General features: G+C 42.6%; 1 protein-coding gene and 1 long non-coding RNA gene across 2 annotated transcripts in view; both read left to right on the top strand.

Moving 5' to 3' along the window:
- The window catches only part of LOC143781300 (uncharacterized), a 50,958-nt gene extending 37,647 nt beyond the window's left edge, over positions 1-13,311 (top strand). Inside the window, exons 2-3 of the long non-coding RNA XR_013216652.1 lie at positions 12,082-12,259; positions 12,830-13,311. This is a non-coding gene — a long non-coding RNA (uncharacterized LOC143781300). The remainder of the gene's footprint in view (positions 1-12,081; positions 12,260-12,829) is intronic.
- Positions 13,312-14,207: 896 nt separating this feature from the next.
- PREX2 (phosphatidylinositol-3,4,5-trisphosphate dependent Rac exchange factor 2) overlaps positions 14,208-22,657 on the top strand; it is a 487,967-nt gene continuing 479,517 nt past the window's right edge. The window contains exon 1 of the mRNA XM_077270643.1: positions 14,208-14,548. Coding sequence (XP_077126758.1) covers positions 14,408-14,548 — 141 coding nt within the window. The 5' untranslated portion in view covers positions 14,208-14,407. The remainder of the gene's footprint in view (positions 14,549-22,657) is intronic.

Here is a 22,657-nt window from a genome sequence, read left to right as displayed (position 1 = left end):
ATGACCGATGAAAAACATTATGAATCGAAAAGGATGCAGGGAGGTCCAAACGGAAGGACACAGGGTTAAGAATCTCCAATATCTTGTACGGGCCGATGAACCGAGGCTTAAACTTAGGAGAAGAAACCCTCATAGGGACAAAACGAGAAGACAACCACACCAAGTCCCCAACACAAAGCCGAGGACCAACACGACGACGGCGGTTGGCAAAAAGCTGAGTCTTCTCCTGGGACAACTTCAAATTGTCCACCACCTGCCCCCAAATCTGATGCAACCTCTCCACCACAGCATCCACTCCAGGACAATCCGAAGATTCCACTTGACCGGAGGAAAATCGAGGATGAAACCCCGAATTACAGAAAAACGGGGACACCAAGGTGGCAGAGCTGGCCCGATTATTGAGGGCGAACTCCGCCAAAGGCAAAAAAGCAACCCAATCATCCTGATCCGCAGACACAAAACACCTCAAATATGTCTCCAAGGTCTGATTAGTCCGCTCGGTCTGGCCATTAGTCTGAGGATGGAAAGCAGACGAAAAAGACAAATCTATGCCCATCCTAGCACAGAATGCCCGCCAAAATCTAGACACGAATTGGGTCCCTCTGTCAGAAACGATATTCTCCGGAATACCATGCAAACGAACAACATTTTGAAAAAACAGAGGAACCAACTCGGAAGAAGAAGGCAACTTAGGCAAGGGAACCAGATGGACCATCTTAGAGAAACGGTCACACACCACCCAGATGACAGACATCTTATGAGAAACAGGCAGATCCGAAATAAAATCCATCGAGATGTGCGTCCAAGGCCTCTTCGGGATAGGCAAGGGTAACAACAATCCACTAGCCCGAGAACAACAAGGCTTGGCCCGAGCACAAACGTCACAAGACTGCACAAAGCCTCGCACATCTCGTGACAGGGAAGGCCACCAGAAGGACCTTGCCACCAAATCCCTGGTACCAAAGATTCCAGGATGACCTGCCAACGCAGAAGAATGAACCTCAGAGATGACTCTACTGGTCCAATCATCAGGAACAAACAGTCTACCAGGTGGGCAACGATCAGGTCTATCCGCCTGAAACTCCTGCAAGGCCCGCCGCAGGTCTGGAGAAACGGCAGACAATATCACTCCATCTTTAAGGATACCTGTGGGCTCAGAATTACCAGGGGAGTCAGGCTCAAAACTCCTAGAAAGGGCATCCGCCTTAACATTCTTAGAACCCGGTAGGTAAGACACCACAAAATTAAACCGAGAGAAAAACAACGACCAGCGCGCCTGTCTAGGATTCAGGCGCCTGGCAGACTCAAGGTAAATTAAATTTTTGTGGTCAGTCAATACCACCACCTGATGTCTGGCCCCCTCAAGCCAGTGACGCCACTCCTCAAAAGCCCACTTCATGGCCAAAAGCTCCCGATTCCCAATATCATAATTCCGCTCGGCGGGCGAAAATTTACGGGAAAAAAAAGCACAAGGTCTCATCACGGAGCAGTCGGAACTTCTCTGCGACAACACCGCCCCAGCTCCGATTTCAGAAGCGTCGACCTCAACCTGAAAAGGAAGAGCAACATCAGGCTGACGCAACACTGGGGCGGAAGAAAAGCGGCGCTTGAGCTCCCGAAAGGCCTCCACAGCATCAGGGGACCAATCAGCAACATCAGCACCCTTCTTAGTCAAATCAGTCAATGGTTTTACAACATCAGAAAAACCAGCAATAAATCGACGATAAAAGTTAGCAAAGCCCAAAAATTTCTGAAGACTCTTAAGAGAAGAGGGTTGCGTCCAATCACCAATAGCCTGAACCTTGACAGGATCCATCTCGATGGAAGAGGGGGAAAAAATGTATCCCAAGAAGGAAATCTTTTGAACCCCAAAAACACACTTAGAACCCTTCACACACAAGGAATTAGACCGCAAAACCTGAAAAACCCTCCTGACCTGCTGGACATGAGAGTCCCAGTCATCCGAAAAAATCAGAATATCATCCAGATACACAATCATAAATTTGTCCAAATAATCGCGGAAAATGTCATGCATAAAGGACTGGAAGACTGAAGGGGCATTTGAAAGACCAAAAGGCATCACCAAATACTCAAAATGGCCCTCGGGCGTATTAAATGCGGTTTTCCACTCATCCCCCTGCTTGATTCGCACCAAATTATACGCCCCACGGAGATCAATCTTAGAGAACCACTTGGCCCCCTTTATACGAGCAAACAAATCAGTAAGCAGTGGTAACGGATATTGATATTTAACCGTGATTTTATTCAAAAGTCGATAATCAATACACGGCCTCAAAGAGCCGTCTTTCTTAGACACAAAGAAAAAACCGGCTCCTAAGGGAGATGACGAAGGACGAATATGTCCCTTTTCCAAGGACTCCTTTATATATTCTCGCATAGCCGCGTGTTCAGGCACAGACAGATTAAATAAACGACCCTTAGGGTATTTACTACCCGGGATCAAGTCTATGGCACAATCGCACTCCCGGTGCGGAGGTAGTGAACCAACCTTGGGTTCTTCAAAAACGTCACGAAAGTCAGACAAGAATTCAGGAATCTCAGAGGGAATAGATGATGAAATGGAAACCAAAGGTACGTCCCCATGAGTTCCTTTACATCCCCAGCTTAACACAGACATAGCTCTCCAGTCGAGGACTGGGTTATGAGATTGCAGCCATGGCAATCCCAGCACCAAAACATCATGTAGATTATACAGCACCAGAAAGCGAATAACCTCCTGGTGATCCGGATTAACACGCATAGTCACTTGTGTCCAGTATTGTGGTTTATTACTAGCCAATGGGGTGGAGTCAATCCCTTTCAGAGGTATCGGAGCCTCCAATGGCTCCAAATCATACCCACAGCGTTTGGCAAAGGACCAATCCATAAGACTCAAAGCAGCGCCAGAGTCGACATAGGCGTCCGCGGTAATAGATGACAAAGAACAAATCAGGGTCACAGATAGAATAAACTTAGACTGTAAAGTGCTAATTGAAACAGACTTGTCAGGCTTCTTAGTACGCTTAAAGCATGCTGATATAACATGAGTTGAATCACCACAATAGAAGCACAACCCATTTTTTCTTGCTAGGCAGACTAGCAAGTGATACAATTAAGAGCACACTCAGAACTAGAGGAAAAAAAAAAAAAAAAAAAAATTGTAGCAGACTTCTTTTTTCTCTCCTTTCTCAGCCAGTAATTTAACCCTTTTTTTTGGGCCGGTCAAACTGTCATGATTCTCAATGGCGAGAGAACATAGCCCAGCATATATGAGAACTAGCTCTTGGAAGATGGAAACTATACTGACCATGAACTAAACCTGCCGCACAACTAGAAGTGGCCGGGTAGCATGCCTACGTTTTTTTATCCCTAGATGCCCAGCGCCAGCCGGAGAACTACCTAATCCTAGCAGAGGAAAAGACAGTCCTGGCTCACCTCTAGAGAAATTTTCCCAAAAGGCAGACAGAGGCCCCCACATATATTGGCGGTGATTTTAGATGAAATGACAAACGTAGTATGAAAATAGGTTTAGCAAAAATCGAGGTCCGCTTACTAGATAGCAAGAAGACAGAAAGGGCACTTTCATGGTCAGCAGAAAACCCTATCAAAACACCATCCAGAAATTACTTTAAGACTCTAGCATTAACTCATAACACCAGAGTGGCAATTTCCGCTCACAAGAGCTTTCCAGACACAGTAACGAAACAGCAGCTGTGAACAGGAACAAAATGCAAAAACACACAAGGACAAAAGTCCAACTTAGCTGGGAGTTGTCTAGTAGCAGGAACATGCACAGAAAGGCTTCTGATTACATTGTTGACCGGCATGAAACTGACAGAGGAGCAAGGTTATATAGCGACTCCCACATCCTGATAGGAGCAGGTGAACAGAGGGGATGATGCACACAAGTACAATTCCACAAGTGGCCACCGGGGGAGCCCAGAATCCAATTTCACAACAGTGATGCTTCCCTATACCGCCGGTACACTGCGATCATGTTTGATCGCGGTGTGCCGGGGGTTAATGTGCCGGGGGCGGTCCGTGACTGCTCCTGGCACATAGTGCCGGATGTCAGCTGCGATAGGCAGCTGACACCCGGCCGCGATCGGCCGCGCTCCCCCCGTGAGCGCGGCCGATCGCGTATGACGTACTATCCCGTCACCCGGAATTAAGTCCCAGGTCACCTTGACGGGATAGTACGTCATACGGGATTAAGGGGTTAATTATAGGGAGACCAGATGTCATTTTTTGGGGTGATCCCCCATTCTAATAGCCAGTAATGACTAAATATACAGTTGTGAGGTGATATTAATAGCCTGGGAAGCTCCATGGGAATTACCCCCTTCCCAGGCTATAAACATCTGCCCCAAGCCATCGGCTTTCCCTCTGCTGGTTAAGAAAATTACACGGGAGTCCACACCATTTTTTTCAGAAAAATAATCTTTCAATAATTAAATATATGTACAGTAAGATGCACACACACTGTACTAATTGTATTTGTCACAGACATCTATATATCTACCTATTCTATATGTATTTACTGTATGTAATCCATTTCATCTATCCTGTCAGCTCCTGCTGTAATTTTACAGTCCACGGCAGATGAATTACTGGCTTTTCTTCTATCTATCTATCTATCTATCTATCTATCTATCTATCTATCTATCTATCTAATATACACTGCTCAAAAAAATAAAGGGAACACTTAAACAACAGAATATAACTCCAAGTAAATCAATCTTCTGTGAAATCTAACTGTCCACTTAGGAAGCAACACTGTTTGACAATAAATATCACATGCTGTTGTGCAAATGGAATAGACAACAGATGGAAATTATTGGCAATTATCAAGACATACTCAATAAAGGAGTGGTTATGCAGGTGGGGACCACAGACCACATCTCAGTACCAATGCTTTCTGGCTGATGTTTTGGTCACTTTTGAATGTTGGTTTTGCTTTCACACTCGTGGTAGCATGAGACGGCAAGAAGGTTTGCTGTGTCTGTCAGCAAAGTGTCCAGAGGCTGGAGGCACTAGCAGGATACAGGCCAGTACAACAGGAGGCATGGAGGGGGCCGTAGGAGGGAAACAACCCAGCAGCAGGACCGCTACCTCAGCCTTTGTGCAAGGAAGAACAGAAGGAGCACTGCCAGAGTGCTGCAAAATGACCTCCAGCAGGTCACAAATGTGCATGTGTCTGCAAAAATGGTTAGAAGCCGACTCCATGAGGATGGTCTGAGTGCCCGACGTCCACACATGGCAAACTCACCACTGGTGCCCTGTGCTCTTCATAGATGAAAGCAGGTTCACACTGAGTACATGTGACAGACAAGACAAAGTCTGGAGACGCCGTGGAGAGCGATCTGCTGCCTGTATCATCCTTCAGCATGACCGGTTTGGCAGTTGGTCAGTAATGGTGTGGGGTGGAATTTCTTTGGAGGGCCGCACAGCCCTCCATGTGCTCGCCAAAGGTAGCCTGACTGCCATTAGGTAACGAGATGAGATCCTCAGACCCCTTGTTATACCATATGTTGGTGCGGTTGGCCCTGGGTTCCTCTTAATGCAGGACAATGCCAGACCTCATGTGGCTGGAGTGTGTCAGCAGTTCCTGCAAGATGAAGGCATTGAAGCTATGGACTGGCCCACCTGTTCCCCAGACCTGAATTAGATTGAACACATCTGGGACATCATGTCTCGCACCATCCACCAACGTCATGTTGCACCACAGACTGTCCTGGAGTTGTCAGATGCTTTAGTCCAGGTCTGGGAGGAGATCCCTCAGGAGACCATCCGTCGCCTCATCAGGGACATGCCCAGGTGTTGTAGGGAGGTCATACAGGCACGTGGAGGCCACACACTACTAAGCATCATTTCCTTGTCTTGAGGCATTTCCACTGAATTTGGATCAGCCTGTAACTTCATTTTCCACTTTGATTTTAAGCATCATTCCAACTCCAGCCTTCCGTGGGATATTAATTGTGATTTACATTAATAATTTTTAGGTTTTATTGTTCTCTACACATTCCACTATGTAATGAATAAAGATTTACAACTGGAATATTTCATTCAGTGATATCTAGGATGTGAGATTTTAGTGTTCTCTTTATTTTTTTGAGCAGTGTATATATATTATTATTATTTATTATTATAGTGCCATTTATGCCATGGCGCTGTACAAGTGAAGAACGGTATACATAATAAAAACAAGTACAATAATCTTAAACAATACAAGCCACAACTGGTACAGGAGGAGAGAGGACCCTGCCCATGAGGGCTCACAATCTACAAGGGATGGGTGAGGATACAGTAGGTGAGGTTAGTGCAGGTCGTGCAGCGGTTTGGTCAATCGGCAACTGCAGGTTGTAGGCTTGTCGGAAGAGGTGGGTCTTCAGGTTCTTTTTGAAGGTTTCGATGGTAGGTGAGAGTCTGATATGTTGTGGTAGAGAGTTCCAGAGTAGGGGTGATGCGCGAGAGAAATCTTGTATACGATTGTGGGAAGAGGAGATAAGAGGGGAGAAGGAGATCTTGTGAGGATCGGAGGTTGCGTGCAGGTAAGTACCGGGAGACGAGGGGACAGATGTATGGAGGAGACAGGTTGTGTGTGTATGTATATGTGTGTGTGTGTCACTGACATCTATATATCTATGTATTCTATGTGTTTATATTTATTCTTTATATTTTTTTCTAACCTGTCAGTATGATTTTACTGTATGCGGCAGATAAATTGCCAGATTTTCCAAGGACATCTGTGCATAACAATTGGACAGCACTTGCATGGTCCGAGAGCTGTGCAATTTTTTTCTCCCACTCATAAGCTTGCATTGGTGAGTCTCGTCCGAGATACGCGGCAAATCGCAGCATGCTGCGATTTTTTTCTCAGTCCGATTTCAGCTGAGAATAAAAAATTGCAGATGAGATGTAACCCATTGAATAACATTGGTCAGAGTGCAATCCGATTTCTTATCTAATTGCACTCATCCGTTTTTCTCGCAAATGAGTATGAGCCCTAACCATCAAGCTTGTTACCTACCCAGTGAGTAAAATCCACTTGAACTGGTGCTGATATCCATCTGTATTACATTTGACATTCTTGTGTAGGGAACCCACTGTGTCCAATGAGGGTCAATGCATTAATACTTTTTAAAGGACAAGCCACATCACCTGACCCACTCTTTACAAGTACATACTACATGTGATCAAATTAAACTCAATAAGAGCATCCATTACATTGGTAGTCACTCAGCTTGGGCGCACAATTTGCCATATGAGCCTTATTATATGCTCAGTACAGTACACCCCCAGGCAGGATATCTTTTCAATAGTTTAGTTAATTGAGTTTTTTTCCAAACTTCAAACAGCACATTTTCACATGTATATAACATAACCTGAAATCATGAAATCGCAAGTACTGCAGGTCAGCACCATGAAGAGGCTAAGGAGCAGTATCAGACCCAGGGCACAAATAGAGTGAAGTAGTTTCCAGGCAATAGAAGCCATATTATTCTAACCTGATATAACCTCACATAATAATTTAGTGAAGTTGAAATTCTATATACATTTAGAAGGAAAAATACTGGACCTGAAAGTGAGGAACGAACAGAATTCCTTTTTTCCTACACAACAGAAAAACAGAATTCCTAATGAAGATGTAAACCTAGCCTAATTGGGTTTTAGCACCAGGGTCTCTCTGCAGTCATGCCATGAGATAAGAAATCTCTTAGGCCTCTTTCACACGTCAGTGTCTCCGGTACGTGTAGTGACAGTTTTCTCACGTACCGGAGACACTGACACACGTAGACACATTAGAATCTATGTGTTTCTGCACATGTGCGTGTTTTCACACGGACCGTATGTCCGTGTGCAAAACACGTAGACATGTCCGTTTTTTTCTGGCAGCACGTACAGCAATACGTCCTGCACACATGCACACGGAGAACAGTGTGCACTCTCCTCCGTGTGCACGTACCGCCCGCAGGAGAGAAAGCGCTACAATAAGCGCTGTCCCCCCCCGCTGTGGTGCTGAAGGCGGCATTCATCTCTTCTCCCCCGCAGGAGAGAAGAGATGAAAGATCAAGTTTTTGTTATTTTTTGTGAAAAATAAAGTTTGCATGTGACCCCCGCCTCCCATCCTCAGAGTGCCACCCGGCCCCTTGCAGAAGAAATACTCACCCAGCTCCCGCGATGTCTCCACTCTCCTCTCAGCGCTGGCCCCTTGTCCTGTGTGAGCGGTCACGTGGGACCGCTCATTACAGTGAGGAATATGCGCATATAGGCCCCTTCCTGGTATAATGTCCCCCATACTTATGTTTTTGCAGTAATAACGTCTCCCAGTCTGGTAAAATGTCCCCTATCCTGGGCCCCATACTGTAATAATGTCCCCCATTCTGGTATTATGTCCTGTAATGGGCTCCTTCCTGGTAGAATGTCCCCCATACTTATGTCTTTGCAGTAATAACGTCTCCCAGTCTGGTAAAATGTCCCCTATATTGGGCCCCATACTGTAATAATGTTCCCCATTCTGGTTTTATGTCCTGTAATGGGCCCTTCCTGGTATAATATCCCCCATCCTATAACAATGTCTTTGGACACACATTCAGCTGAAATAGGTGCTGATATCTGCAACTGTGATCCCACACCCCATGTCACCTCAGTTCCCTAAAAAAATGCATACAAAGCAATCAAACCATTGTATGTACCCCAATTTGGAGCCAATGAAACTTTTAGCTCACCAGGCAGTAAAAAGCATATTTATCAACAGAAAAATAAAAACATTATGGGTCACAGAAATGGTGCCACAAACTAACATTTTTTTTCTTTTACAAAATTGTGGAATTTTTTTTACCACTTCTTTTTTTTTTTAACTATACAATTTTGGTATTAACACAATCATATTGACCTGAAAAAAACAAACATTTTTTCAGATTATTTTTAAAATATAAAGAATAACGTGAAAAAAATAAGACAAAAAAGAGCAATGGTGAAATTGCGTTAATTCACTGCAGGTTTATATTGCCCTGTGGGGAGGGGCGCCTTTCTAATTTTCACCTCAGGCAGCAGGAAAACAAGAATTGGCCCTGGGGCCCCCAGTCTGAAGACTGAGGAAAGTGTCAATATTTCGTGATTGGTCTAACATTACGTCTTCTTTGAAGAAGAATACAATGCCAGATTACCTGTAATAAGATGCTTTATGCAGATTATAGGGACTCATTTAAACAATTAACATTCCCAGATAAAGGTGTGATAATGGTGGAAGCAAAAACATTAAAGGGATCAGACAGCACAATGGCAATCTACACAAAGATCTAACAATGGTCTTCTTATACAGTCTTTGGAGATAAAGCCACTATTTTCAGATGACTAAACTTGTCACAGACATTAAATAAGCTTAAAATGATCATACATAGTCAGCCATCATCAGCTGAACAATAAGGGTATGTTCACACGTGGCAGTTTTGCAGAGTTTTTGTGGTGTATGTTATACAGTGTAATTGGTGCATAACATGCAGAGCGTTTTACAACACCATTTCCAAAATCCCATGCACTCGTTGAGTTTTTCGTTTTACGTGCACATTTTAACAAACATCCAATGTGTGAACTTCCCCTTAAAGGGGTTTTTCAATACTGTATAAATCAAATGGAACTCTGTCTGTCGGAAAACTGCAGCCCATCAGCCGGTCTAAGGATACTGTCACACAGTGCAATTTTCGTCGCTACGACGGCACGATCCGTGACGTCGCAGCGTCGTATGATTATCGCTCCAGCGTCGTAGACTGCGGTCACACTCTGCAATCACGGTACTGGAGCGATGCTGAAGTCCCCGGGTAACCAGGGTAAACATCGGGTTACTAAGCGCAGGGCCGCGCTTAGTAACCCGATGTTTACCCTGGTTACCAGCGTAAACGTTAAAAAAACAAACAGTACATACTTACATTCCGGTGTCTGTCCCCCGGCGTCTCAGCTTCTCTGCACTGTGTAAGCACCATAGCCTGAAAGCAGAGCGGTGACGTCACCGCTGTGCTCGCTTTCCGGCCGGCAGGCGCTCACACAGTGCAGAGAAGCTGAGACGCCGGGGACAGACACCGGAATGTAAGTATGTACTGTTTGTTTTTTTAACGTTTACGCTGGTAACCAGGGTAAACATCGGGTTACTAAGCGCGGCCCTGCGCTTAGTTACCCGATGTTTACCCTGGTTACAAGCGAACACATCGCTGGATCGCTGTCACACACAACGATCCAGCGATGTCAGCGGGTGAACAAGCGACGAAAGAAAGTTCCAAACGATCTGCTACGACGTACGATTCTCAGCGTGATGTCTGATGGCAGTAGCGTGTCAGACACAGCGATATCGTAACGATATCGCTAGAACGTCACGAATCGTGCCGTCGTAGCGATCAAAATTGCACTGTGTGACAGTACCCTAAGGCTATGTTTCCACATGGCATATTACATCAGGATTTGCTGTGGATTGGATGCTACGTACAGCCGTAGCTTCCAATCCGCAGCGTCCAGGTGTTGCAGCATAGTGGAGGGGATTTTATAAAATCCCATCTCCACTATGTGCGCACGGTCGCATCCGGCGGCCCTGTGTAACCGAACATGTGGCGCGTCTTTCTAGACTGCAGCATGTCTTTTTATCTTGCGGAGGCGCACCATCTCCGCAAGATAAAAAACCCAGTTGATGTATAGGATGTGGTGATTCTGCCTGTGTTTAATGAACACATCTGGAATCACCGTGCTTACAAAGGGGGCGGCACTTTGGGCGGAGCAGGCCATCCGCTGCATCCAAAACACTCGGTTTCCTGAACATGGAAACATACCCTAATAGGCTGTGGAGTTCACGTGACATAACAATGATAGCGCCAGAAATAATACTATGTTAAGAAGGCTAAAAATCAGATGTTCGTTGGTAGGATTCGTTAATACAACCGTGTAATTCCATGTAATTAAGTAATTTTGCAAAAGGACTGCTCTCGGACCAATATTATTCAATGGGGAAGTGAACATTAATTTTTTTTTTTACTGACCGAATCTGTGTGTGAAAAAAAATCGCAGCACACACTAGTTTCTTCCATATGGCTTCTTTCCACTTGCGAGATAAACGTCTGTGTCTCACATGTGAAAACCAAGCTCTGGTGCCGGCACTTGGGAGCGGAGCGTGCGGCTCCATGTGTTGCTATGCAGCCGCACTCTCCGCTCTGGAGTGCCGGCGCCACAGCTTGGTTTTCACATGCGAGACTCGGACATTTATCTCGCAAGTGGAAAGGAGCCCATACAAAGAGACTCGCCCATACAAGTCTATGGGTGCACAAACAAATCGGATGCCGTATGGAGCCACAGTACCAATTTTTACACATACATTGCAATTCTGTGAAATAGGAAAGTGTAAAAGGTCTCATAAATGATTAATAGTGGCTAAGTAAAAACTGTCATGAAAAAAAACAGAGATTGTACATGTATGACATGACAAGTGATTCAAAAATTGTCTTAATTTTCTGGAGTAAACTCTGAACGATTTTTTTATACGCTCAGGTGAACCTGCCCTTCAGGTGGCAAAAAAATATATAATTCAACAATTGTTGGTTTTAGGCTATGTGCACATTTTGCAGAATGGTGTGCGGATTTTTCCGCACTGTTTTCGCAAAATCCGCAGGTAAACCGCACTGCGGATTACCCGTGGATTTGTCTCAGATTTACCGCAGTTTTTGTGCGGATTCCACCTGCGGATTCCTATTGAGGAGCAGGTGTAAACCGCTGCGGAATCTGCACAAAGAATTGACATGCTGTGGAATAAACAACGCAGCGTTTCCGCCCGTTTTTTTCCGCAGCATGGGCACTGCGGATTTTGGTTTTCCATACGTTTACATGGTACTGTACAATGCATGTAAAACAGCTACAGATCCGCAGCAAAATCCTCACCGTGTGCACATAGCCATACTCCAGAGTTGTTTGTTTTAACCTCTTGCTGCCTACTCCCAACCTGGAGAATTTGGGTTTTATCATGCACCCACTGACAGACTGAACCAAGAGGGATTTTATCTGTTACTTTCTGCCATCTGTTTTTTTTTTTGTTTATCCTGGTAGATGTCTTCAAAGGACGCAATATGACCTGGCATTAAAGGACGAGGCACTAATGGCAGCCACAGAACAACAAAACCCATCACTGTCTAACATTAGTCACATCTCCATGGCAGGACCCACTGTGTGATGGAGGGGTCATGAGAAGGCACAATGGAGAAGCCCCCTGACTGCTGTACATTAGGTCTGTTACATCTCTTCTACCTTGTCACTGCTGAAGAACCAACAATGGCTGAAAGGTTCTCTCTAATGATGTCTCTGAATAGCAGCAAACATTATTTCAGCCTTTCCATTCTGATTTGGTGGCAGAGTACATGTTACATTACAATAGCAGCATAATATCAAAATGTTTTATAGAGACAAATGTCTCAAATTAATGTTTTGATACAAATTATACGAAACTCAAGGCATTTTTTCTGCCACTTAATCAGACATAAAACTGTTCATATCCTGAACTTAGATTGTGCGAAACATAATCATGTCAGTAGTTTTACTAAGGGCTCAATGTTCTGAACTTAACTCCCCTGGAAATATATCTGTACAATATGAGCCAAGGGGTATTCTACAATATAGGTACATATTGTACAAATAAATATAATGTATATAATATGTACACATTAAGATCAGAACATTGGGCCCTTAGTAAAACTACCACTCCGACATGTTCCACTCAAGCTAAGTTCATGATATGTAAAGTTTACTTCTTCTTATTATTATTATTATTTTACTTTTATAGCACCATTATATTCCACAGTGCTATGCAGACGTGATTGTCACTGTCCCCATTGGGCTCACAATATGTCTTTGGATTGTGGCAAGAAACCAGAGAACCCGGAGGAAACCCACACAAATACAGAGGGAACATACAAACTCCATGCAGATTTTGTCCTTAGGATTATTTTGGGGCCCCTTCTTCCTAAACGGATTCACATTTTCCATTATCAAAGTATTTGCCTCCCTTAATTATTGGGTCCCATAACAGCTGCGGGGCCTTACAGCATTTTTTTCTGTACCGAGTCAAGTGATAAAATACACCTATATTCCGATGGAGATGGTGGTCCATATAATGCAGACTTCATAGTCAAGAGGGTACTGGTCCTGACACGATAACTCCGAGGCTATGTGCCCACGATCCGGAAGTAGCAGCGCTTTGGATGCATAACATTTCTGTGTTACGTGAACCTGCGGCCAATCAGAGCTGTCTTCACTCTCGATGTCTTCAGGTGAACCACATATATCGGGAGGAAACAAGAGAGCTGCAACTTTCTATATTTGCCTTATTTCCTATTTCCCTTTCAAATTAAATTTATTCAAAGTTTAAAATTCTTTTTTTAGATCGTTCATATTTTTATGTTATTATAGTGCAAAAGCTTGGTGATAATCAATATGACAGCCATTAGTGTTCGGGCGGGGGGTTACCCAGCTTTCCAAGCATCCTGAGTGGTAAAGCTGCCCAGGAATATAATAATACACTTCCTATTTATCATGCTTGGAGATTTGCTTCTGGCAATTTTATACAGTACCAGTCACAATGGCGTAGATTGAGGTGTCACCCAGATTTCTCAAACTAATTGAGATCCGAAAACTGTACATTTATATTTTTATAACTTTCTAAAGGGGAAGAAAAAGTTTCTATTTTATAGAAAAGTTGTTGTGTTCCCTCCCGTGTGCTAACATCTGAATGATTCCATCCCAGGGAGGCATCTAATCCCAAACAGCAGAGAACGCAGCAAATGACTTTCCTTTCCTGTGTGAGATGACATTAGCAGAAGTGATGAATCTGGAGAAGTAAAACTCTGACTCCTGAACAACTTTACAAGTGTCCTGTATGGAGGCAGAGTAGTAGGACGAGGGGCTGCAGTCTGCCCTGTACTTTTTACCCAGGCTCCTGACATCCTCCTGACACCCATGCCCCCTGTTAGCCCTGTGCTCTGGGACTGTGCAGAGGGGGCATTGTTGGCACATTCTACTTCCCAAGGTTTCTGCTCTCTTTCCTGCCATTCATTGGAGGATGAAGGAGGGGACAACACTGGAGCAGAGGGTGGGTGATGGGGGCTGGTTCCAGGATGAAGGGGCTGGAGTCACATGGAGACAATCTTTTGATTAATGTCCAAATTACTTGCTCTGCTCCCAAAGCACTGACTGGAAATCTGCAGGCACAGAGGAACTTTTCTCTGTTCCATCTGGATTGATTCTATTTGATCAGGGCAAGATGAGTCTGAATGTGAAGGAGACAGCACACTATTAGACTTGGAGGATCTCACTTTGGAGAACTTTTCTGCCTTGAGTGAAGTGATCACTGGAGGATCAGCACTGAGCCCTGGGATATAACATGACAGAAGAACATAGACCTGATGGAAAGGTGGAGAGCAGCAAAGACCTGGAGAGGCAGCTTCGTCTCAGGGTGTGTGTTCTCAGCGAGCTCCTCAAGACTGAGAGGGACTATGTGGGGACCTTGGAGTTTCTTGTCTCGGTGAGTTGTGTGATGGGGACATGGGGGAGGGGATGTCTTCTATCACTGCTCAGTCAGCCTGAGTAACAGGATTATTGGAAAGCCCCATAGAAACCTCAACAATAGACTGGGCAGAATAATTGTCCCCAGGACAGGCAGGGATCATTAGATTATGGATATTATGCAGAACTAAAACAAAGGTTAATAATATCTATCTAGAAAAAGGAAAAAGCAGTACAAGAGATAGATATACATAATTAAAGAGCAAATTGGGTTACAAAGCTTCCCAGGCATAAGCCTAACCCGAATAGAAGCAACAAAAATGGAAGCAGCACTTCTAAAATAGTGCAAATTATAGGACCTTAATGGCCCATGTGGCGACGTTTCGGTTCATAGCGTGAAATTTTCTCCGGAGAAAGGTTTATACTATGAACCGAAACATTGCCACATAATTTGCACTACTTTTGGAGTTCTGCTTCCATTTTTAATTTGTATCTGTCTGTCTATAATCTCTCTCTCTCCATCTAATTACCCACAATACCTCATGTTGTAGGTAGTCTAGTCCACCTAATTATCTACAGTACCTCATATTGTAGGTAGCCTAGTCCATCTAATTATCTACAGTACCTCACGTTATAGGTAGCCTAGTCCATCTAATTATCTACAGTACCTCACGTTATAGGTAGCCTAGTCCATCTAATTATCTACAGTACCTCACGTTATAGGTAGCCAAGTCCATCTAATTATCTACAGTACCTCACATTATAGGTAGCCTAGTCCATCTAATTATCTACAGTACCTCACTTTATAGGTAGCCTAGTCCATCTAATTACCCACAATACCTCATGTTGTAGGTAGTCTAGTCCACCTAATTATCTACAGTATCTCATATTATAGGTAGCCTAGTCCATCTAATTATCTACAGTACCTCATATTGTAGGTAGCCTAGTCCATCTAATTATCTACAGTACCTCACTTTATAGGTAGCCTAGTCCATCTAATTATCTACAGTACCTCACTTTATAGGTAGCCTAGTCCATCTAATTATCTACAGTACCTCACTTTATAGGTAGCCTAGTCCATCTAATTATCTACAGTACCTCACTTTATAGGTAGCCTAGTCCATCTAATTATCTACAGTACCTCACTTTATAGGTAGCCTAGTCCATCTAATTATCTACAGTACCTCACTTTGTAGGTAGCCTAGTCCATCTAATTATCTACAGTACCTCACTTTATAGGTAGCATAGTTCATCTAATTATCTACAGTACCTCACTTTATAGGTAGCCTAGTCCATCTAATTATCTACAGTACCTCACGTTATAGGTAGCCTAGTCCATCTAATTATCTACAGTACCTCACGTTATAGGTAGCCTAGTCCATCTAATTATCTACAGTACCTCACATTGTAGGTAGACTAGTTATATAGACCTTTTTAAAAAGTTTGCAGAACTGGCACAAAGTAATAATATAAATACACCAACAAAATAATTACCAAGTGGCCCAAAAGTAGGTATACAGGTGAATCAATTAAATTTTTCTCACAAGGGATGTATATTTGCATTTTATCACATTTTTTCTCACATTTACATTTGTTTCACACTGTTTAATCTTGTCAACTCTCTAATTGTCTACCAACAAAGCAAACTTCCTTGAACCTGTCCGGTACACTGTGACCCATGGTACGACATATATTCCGGTTGGCATCAATATCCAAGATTGACTTTCTTAATTCATCTGGGATTTTCTATCAAGAACCTTATTCTTTACTGCATCCCTAAAAAAGAAGTTCATAGGTGTTGTTGGATGTGGCAATGTATATTTGTACCTATAAAATGTCATAGAATTTCCATGATTCAGCTGTAGACCTACTTTTGGGCCACCAGGTTATAAAATCTATACTCACCAAAGGACCATAAATTGTGTCCCTTCTGCGAGCTGACCATCCCCAGGTGTAGATCATGTCTGTATTGTGTGGGTCAATCATGGAATTGATGCTCCTGATAACTAGTATGTAATATCTAGCCTTGCTCATATCCAAAATGGTTCAGATTGTATTTGGCAGCATTTTACTATTTATTCTGGATGTACAGGACAAGTCACCATTCACATTACCTTCCATTGATTATTCTGTAGCAATTTATACTGGAGATAACTTCTGCTAAAGCATCAGTAGCATCTATCACCTTGTAACTGGAGCAGTACATTACATTCATAGCATATGGGAGAGGTACTAGTCACACATGAGCAGGTACCAACCCTCCAAAAACAATTGGAGTAAATAGAGGTGGTCACATATACAGAGTATGCAGGGCCAAGGGGTCATGGATGATGGACTTTGGGACTTCTCAATATTCGACCCCTTGGCCCCGCTTTTATCACCACTCATACCAGTTCCACATGAATCTAGATGGTCAAGTTATGGATGTCCACCAAAGATCTAAAACAGTTTTATTTCTCAGTTAGTAAAAAGAAATCTGAAAAGGTATGTGTGAATGTCTTTAGAAAGGTTGGACAAACCTTGGACCTGGATAGTCAGTGCTCCTAGAAGTCTGTTTTTGCCTGCCAACTCTCTGAGCTATTTTCTACAGATGCCCATAAACCTTGTCACTGCTGCTGATCATGAAGTTATAACTCCTGTAATTGACCCAAATTATTCATCATTCTGGATTTCCTTGATTTTAGTACTGCATGCTATGTAATGAGGAGCAGAGATGGACGGTGAGGAGACATCAGGCAGTCCTTTAATTGTTCATAGACAGAATAGCAGGGGATAATATAACAGATCTCCAGCTTTCACCTTTTGTGGTTCCTTTTCAACCCGATTGTTTTATGGACTGAGAATGTGTTGTGATGCCATGTCCCCTGTAACACAAAGCACACAGTGCCCAATTGTACTGAGGAGAATAAAGGGACAGTGTGAAGGCCGTGGTACATGCATGCCTGGGCACAGGCTCATCCTGGACACTTCTGTAAGAGGGGCAATAAAAAGGATGGAAATATAGACAGTACGTCTCAATAGAGCTATTCCTGCTGAAAAGATCCGGAGTCTACTTCCCACACAAATCTACTATTATTCACATGATTTCCAGAAATACTTACAACACCATTGAGTTTGCACTGTTGATAGTTTTATTTTGAACAGATAAAACAAGGAATACTTTTTCACACTATTAATGGGGATCTGTCAGCAGAGACCTTGATTCCAGCGATGTGTCACTTACTGGGCTGTTTCAATAAAATCAGTGTTTTATCAGCAGGAGATTATCTACAGGACTAGATGTCTTGTGTGTCCTGGTCCAATCATGTTCATACCACTGATCTCTGCTAGATCTGTAGTGCAGAAAACTGTGATTGTGTCACAACTGCTGCAGACAGTAAAAAAAAGTGACACATCGCTGGAATCCGGGTCTCTGTCGCTATGTCATCCTGTGATCAGATTACATAGCAAAAGAGTCAGGACAGATGCCCTCTAAATGACATGGTTGTATGTCTCAGGTGTTGCCTCTACATGCAGTTTTGAAGTCTTCATGGAATTGGCAGCTCATGATTATTAAGGCCCCCCATACACCATAGACTAAAGTCAACAGAACCAGCAGATATAGGCGGGACTGGCTGACAGCGTAATGTGTAAGGGGGTATCCTGATCATCTCTTAATAGACAATGACGAGCTGGAAAAGGATCTGGTCAATGGCCAATCCTTTTATTCTCCCTCCAGATGAGCCTCTGCCAGAGGAGCCTTGCAGCGGCTCTATCATACAGGACACGCGAGCATGTGGTTTAGCTGAATACAATCTATACAGTGTTTATGGGGGATTTAAAGAGGACCAGTCACCAGGTCAAAAGTCGCTAGTTTTTGCTCTTATTGTATTACTGCGGCTCCTGTGAGTTTTCGGTTTCTATTTGGTGTTTTTAAATCTGCTATGTTACTCTAGACATGAGGGCCATTTTATTGAGTGCTATTCTTTCTGGCCTTTACCGAGGGGATGTTGCACGCATGATATAATACAGAACATCCTGAAGAACCCCCCCCAGAAAATCATGTGAGGCACATTCACTTAATAAAGACAATGAAAATGATCAATAAATAAAAAGGCCAACGTCTTTCCCATTACTGAGGTAGAAGATGGCAATGCTACTGATGAGATTCTATAAAGGAGGGAGGAGCTAGAGACAGAGCTCCGCCCTCCTCCCCTCCCCCTCCTATCTACATAGATTTTACCTCAGAATTGAGAATTCTGATAATGACTGATCAGTCCAGGAAGAGAGAGAAGCAGATTCCTGTGATAAGATTCATTACAAAGTGGCTTATTTTCATGTGTACTATTGATTTATGAAATAAAAAATTAAAACAACTGTTACTTTTCAACCCCTTCACCCCAGAGTCTGTTTTCACCTTCCTGATCAGGCCAATTTTTTCAAATTTTGGTCAATATGATTTGCGTTTATTTAGGAAAATATTAAAAATGTAACAAAAAATGTGAAGGTTTTGCAATTTTCAAAGTTTGAATTTTCATGCCCTTAAACCAGGTAGTTATACAGTAACACACACAATAGTTAATAAATAACATTTCCCCATGTCTGATTTACATCTGCATGATTTTTTAAACATCATTTTTCTGGTTAGTAAGTTTGAAGGGTTAAAAGTTTATTAGAAATTTCTCATTTCTCAAACAAAATTTAAAAATCCAATAATTTTTTAGGCTCCACATCACATTTGAAGTGACTTTAAGAGGCCTACGTGACAAAGAATACCAAAAAGAAACACCATTTTTAAAAATGCACCCTTTTTAGTGCTCTAAACCACATTCAATAAGATCATTAACGTTTTAGGAGCATCACAAGAATTAAAGCAATGTGGAAGGAAAAAATGAAAATTTTAAAATTTTACTTTTTTCCCACAAAAATGTTGCGTTAGCTCCAAATGTTACATTTTCAACAAGTGTAACAGGAAAAAATGGACAATACTATTTGTTTTGCAGTTTCTCGTGAGCACACCGATACTGCATGTATGGTGGAAAAGTAATAATGGGTGCATGGCATGATTTGGAACGCAAGGAGCACCATTTGACTTTTCAAGTGCAAAATTGACTGAAATAGATAGCGGACGACATGTTGCGTTTCAAGAGCCCCTCATGTGCCTAAACAGTGGAAACTCCCTACATGTGACCCCATTTTAGAAACTACACCCCTCAAGGAACTTATCTAAAGTTGTGGTGAGCACCTTGAAACCCATATGTTCAATAAAATGTTGCTTTAGCCCCACACTGACACCTCATATGTGGTGAAATAGTACGGTTTGGGCACATGACAGGACTCAGAAGGGAAAGAGTATCAATTTAATTCTGGAGCACAATTTTGTCTGAAATAGAGTGCTGATACAATGTCACACTTGAAGAACCCCTGACGTGCCAGAACAGCAGAAACCCCCACTAGTGACCTCATTTTGGAAACTACATCTCATGAGTGAGTCATCTAGGGGTTTTGTTATAATTTTTAACTCTCAGGCGATTCACAGAATTGTATAACATTGTGCCGAGTCTATGGAAAATTACCATTTTTCCACTAAAATTTTGCTTTGGACCCAAGTTTTCAATTTTCAAAAAGGTTAATAGGAGGAAAAAGAATGGTACAATTTCTCCTGAGTACACCGATACCCCATATGTGGTCGAAAACTACTTTGAGGCAGGGTGCGAAGCTCAGAAGGTAAGAAGCGCTATATTGGATTTCAGTTTTTGTTGGAATGGTTTGAGGGTGCCATGTCACATTGGCAGAGCCCTTGAGGTGCCAGAACAACAGAACCCCTCTATGAGTGACCCCATTTTACAAACTACACCCTCCAATGAATTGATTTAGGGGTGCAGTGAGCATGTTGACACCACATGTGCCTCGCAAAATATTGCACCATTGGACGATGAAGAAAGAATGTTATTATTGTTATTTATTATTATAGCGCCATTTATTCCATGGCGCTTTACATGTGAGGAGGGGTGTACATAATAAAAGACAAGTACAATAATCTTAATACAAGTCACGACTGGTACATAAGAAGAGTGGACGCTGCCCGTGAGGGCTCACAATCTACAAGGGATGGGTGAAAATGCAATAGGTGAGGGCACAGCTGGTCGTGTAGCGGTTTGGTGAATTAGTGGTTACTGCACGTTGTAGGCTTGTCGGAAGAGGTGGGTCTTCAGGTTCTTTTTGAAGGTTTCGATGGTAGGTGAGAGTCTGATGTGTTGTGGTAGAGAGTTCCAGAGTAGGGGGGATGCGCGAGAAATCTTGTATACGATTGTGGGAAGAGGAGATAAGAGGGGAGTAGAGAAGGAGATTTTGTGAGGATCGGAGGTTGCGTGTAGGTAAGTACCGGGAGACGAGGTCACAGATGTATGGAGGAGACAGGTTGTGGATGGCTTTGTACGTCATGGTTAGGGTTTTGAACTAGAGTCGTTGGGTAATGGGGAGCCAGTGAAGGGATTGACAGAGGGGAGAGACCGGGGAATAGTGGAGGGGACAGATGGATTAAGCGCACAGCAGAGTTTAGAATAGATTGGAGGGGTGCGAGAGTGTTAGAGGGGAGGCCACAGAGCAGGAGGATTGCAGTAGTCAAGGCAGGAGATGATGAGGGCATGGACTATTTCTATATTTCCGCTGACAAATTCATGTGAGGACTTGTTTTTTGGGGTACGAGTTGACGATTTGTATCGGTATCATTTGTGAGCACATAACATTTTTGATCGCTTTCTGATTTCTGATTTTTGGGAGGCAGAATGAAAAAGGCCAGCAATTTCGGAATTGTTTTTTGAGTTTTTTATGCCATTAACTATCTTGTAACAGTGAACAAACAGCTTTTCTTATTCGGGTGAGTAAGAATTCAGCCATACCACATTTATATAGTTTGTTTTGTGTTTTGCCGCTTTTACACAATAAAAACTATTTTATATAAAAATGAATTCATTTTGCATCATTGTATTCTGAGAGCTATACATTTTTTATTTCTCCACTGATGGAGCTGTATGGTAGCTTGCATTTTGCGGGTCATCTAGACCAGTTTTGCCCACATTCGACTTTTTGATCGCATTTCATTTCACTTTTTGTTCGGCGGTATGATGAAAAAGCATAGATTTTTTGCCACTTTTTTTACCGGGTAGCTGAAGGGGGGTTAACTAGTGTGACGGTTTTATAGCTCCAGTCGTTCCGGACGCAGCGATATCAAATATGTGTACTTTTTTTTGTTTATTTTTGTTTTTACATAAATATACATATTTATTCATATAATTTTTTTTCAGTTTATTTTGTGATATTTTTTTACATTATTTTTAAAACCTTTTTTAGTAACTTTTTTACTTAGTCCCTCTGTGGGACTTTAACATTTATTACTCTGATCGCTTGTAGAATGGATTGCAATACAGCAGCACTGCAATGCATTATAACTGTCAGTGATACATTGACAAAAGCATTGTAGACCATGCTCCTTGCCTGTTCTAAACAGCCTACCATAGCTAGAAGACTTGTAGATTGTTATGATGACCTTGATTTGCCATGACAACATGGCATGCTATATCTCTAATTGTCAGTTGTTTCTGAGGTCGTGGGTGGTGACTTCATCCTATGATGTCTCCCGTACTCCGATCACACAGGAATTCCAACTCTCCTGTCTCTAGATAATGTGCAGAAGCATGGATTATATTATTCCTTAGTAACGAGCAGTGTATCTGTGATTCCAGCACTGTCTGGAGTGATAAAAAGCAACAAAATGACCAATTGCCTCTGTGCCTTTCTGTCACTTACACCTCTTCCTCATAGACAGCTTAAGTTGATCCCTCAGTCAGCTGGCAGGCTGTCTTTTTTCAGGACTTAGATGAATTATAGCAGTTTTGAGTGATCATTTCTCTCATAATATATATTGCAAAGTTTCTTATCTTTGTTTATTGTATTAATTTATTCAAACTAAGTATAAATGACAGTGACCATTTAACAAGTGCAGAAATATAAACAGTATTAAAACCCTGCTATTCTCCTGGTTACCACTATACACTTGTTATCTTCCGGTCATTTTTGACACGACCTAATAAAGTTTTGATTTTTAGCTAATTTAAGTGTTTTAATTGAATAATTTTTGCAGTATTAT

This window comes from Ranitomeya variabilis, chromosome 6 (assembly GCF_051348905.1).
Source record: "Ranitomeya variabilis isolate aRanVar5 chromosome 6, aRanVar5.hap1, whole genome shotgun sequence".
Taxonomy (NCBI): Eukaryota; Metazoa; Chordata; class Amphibia; order Anura; family Dendrobatidae; genus Ranitomeya; species Ranitomeya variabilis.
Note: the sequence above shows the minus strand (reverse complement) of the source record. Positions and strands in the feature narration are given on the sequence as shown.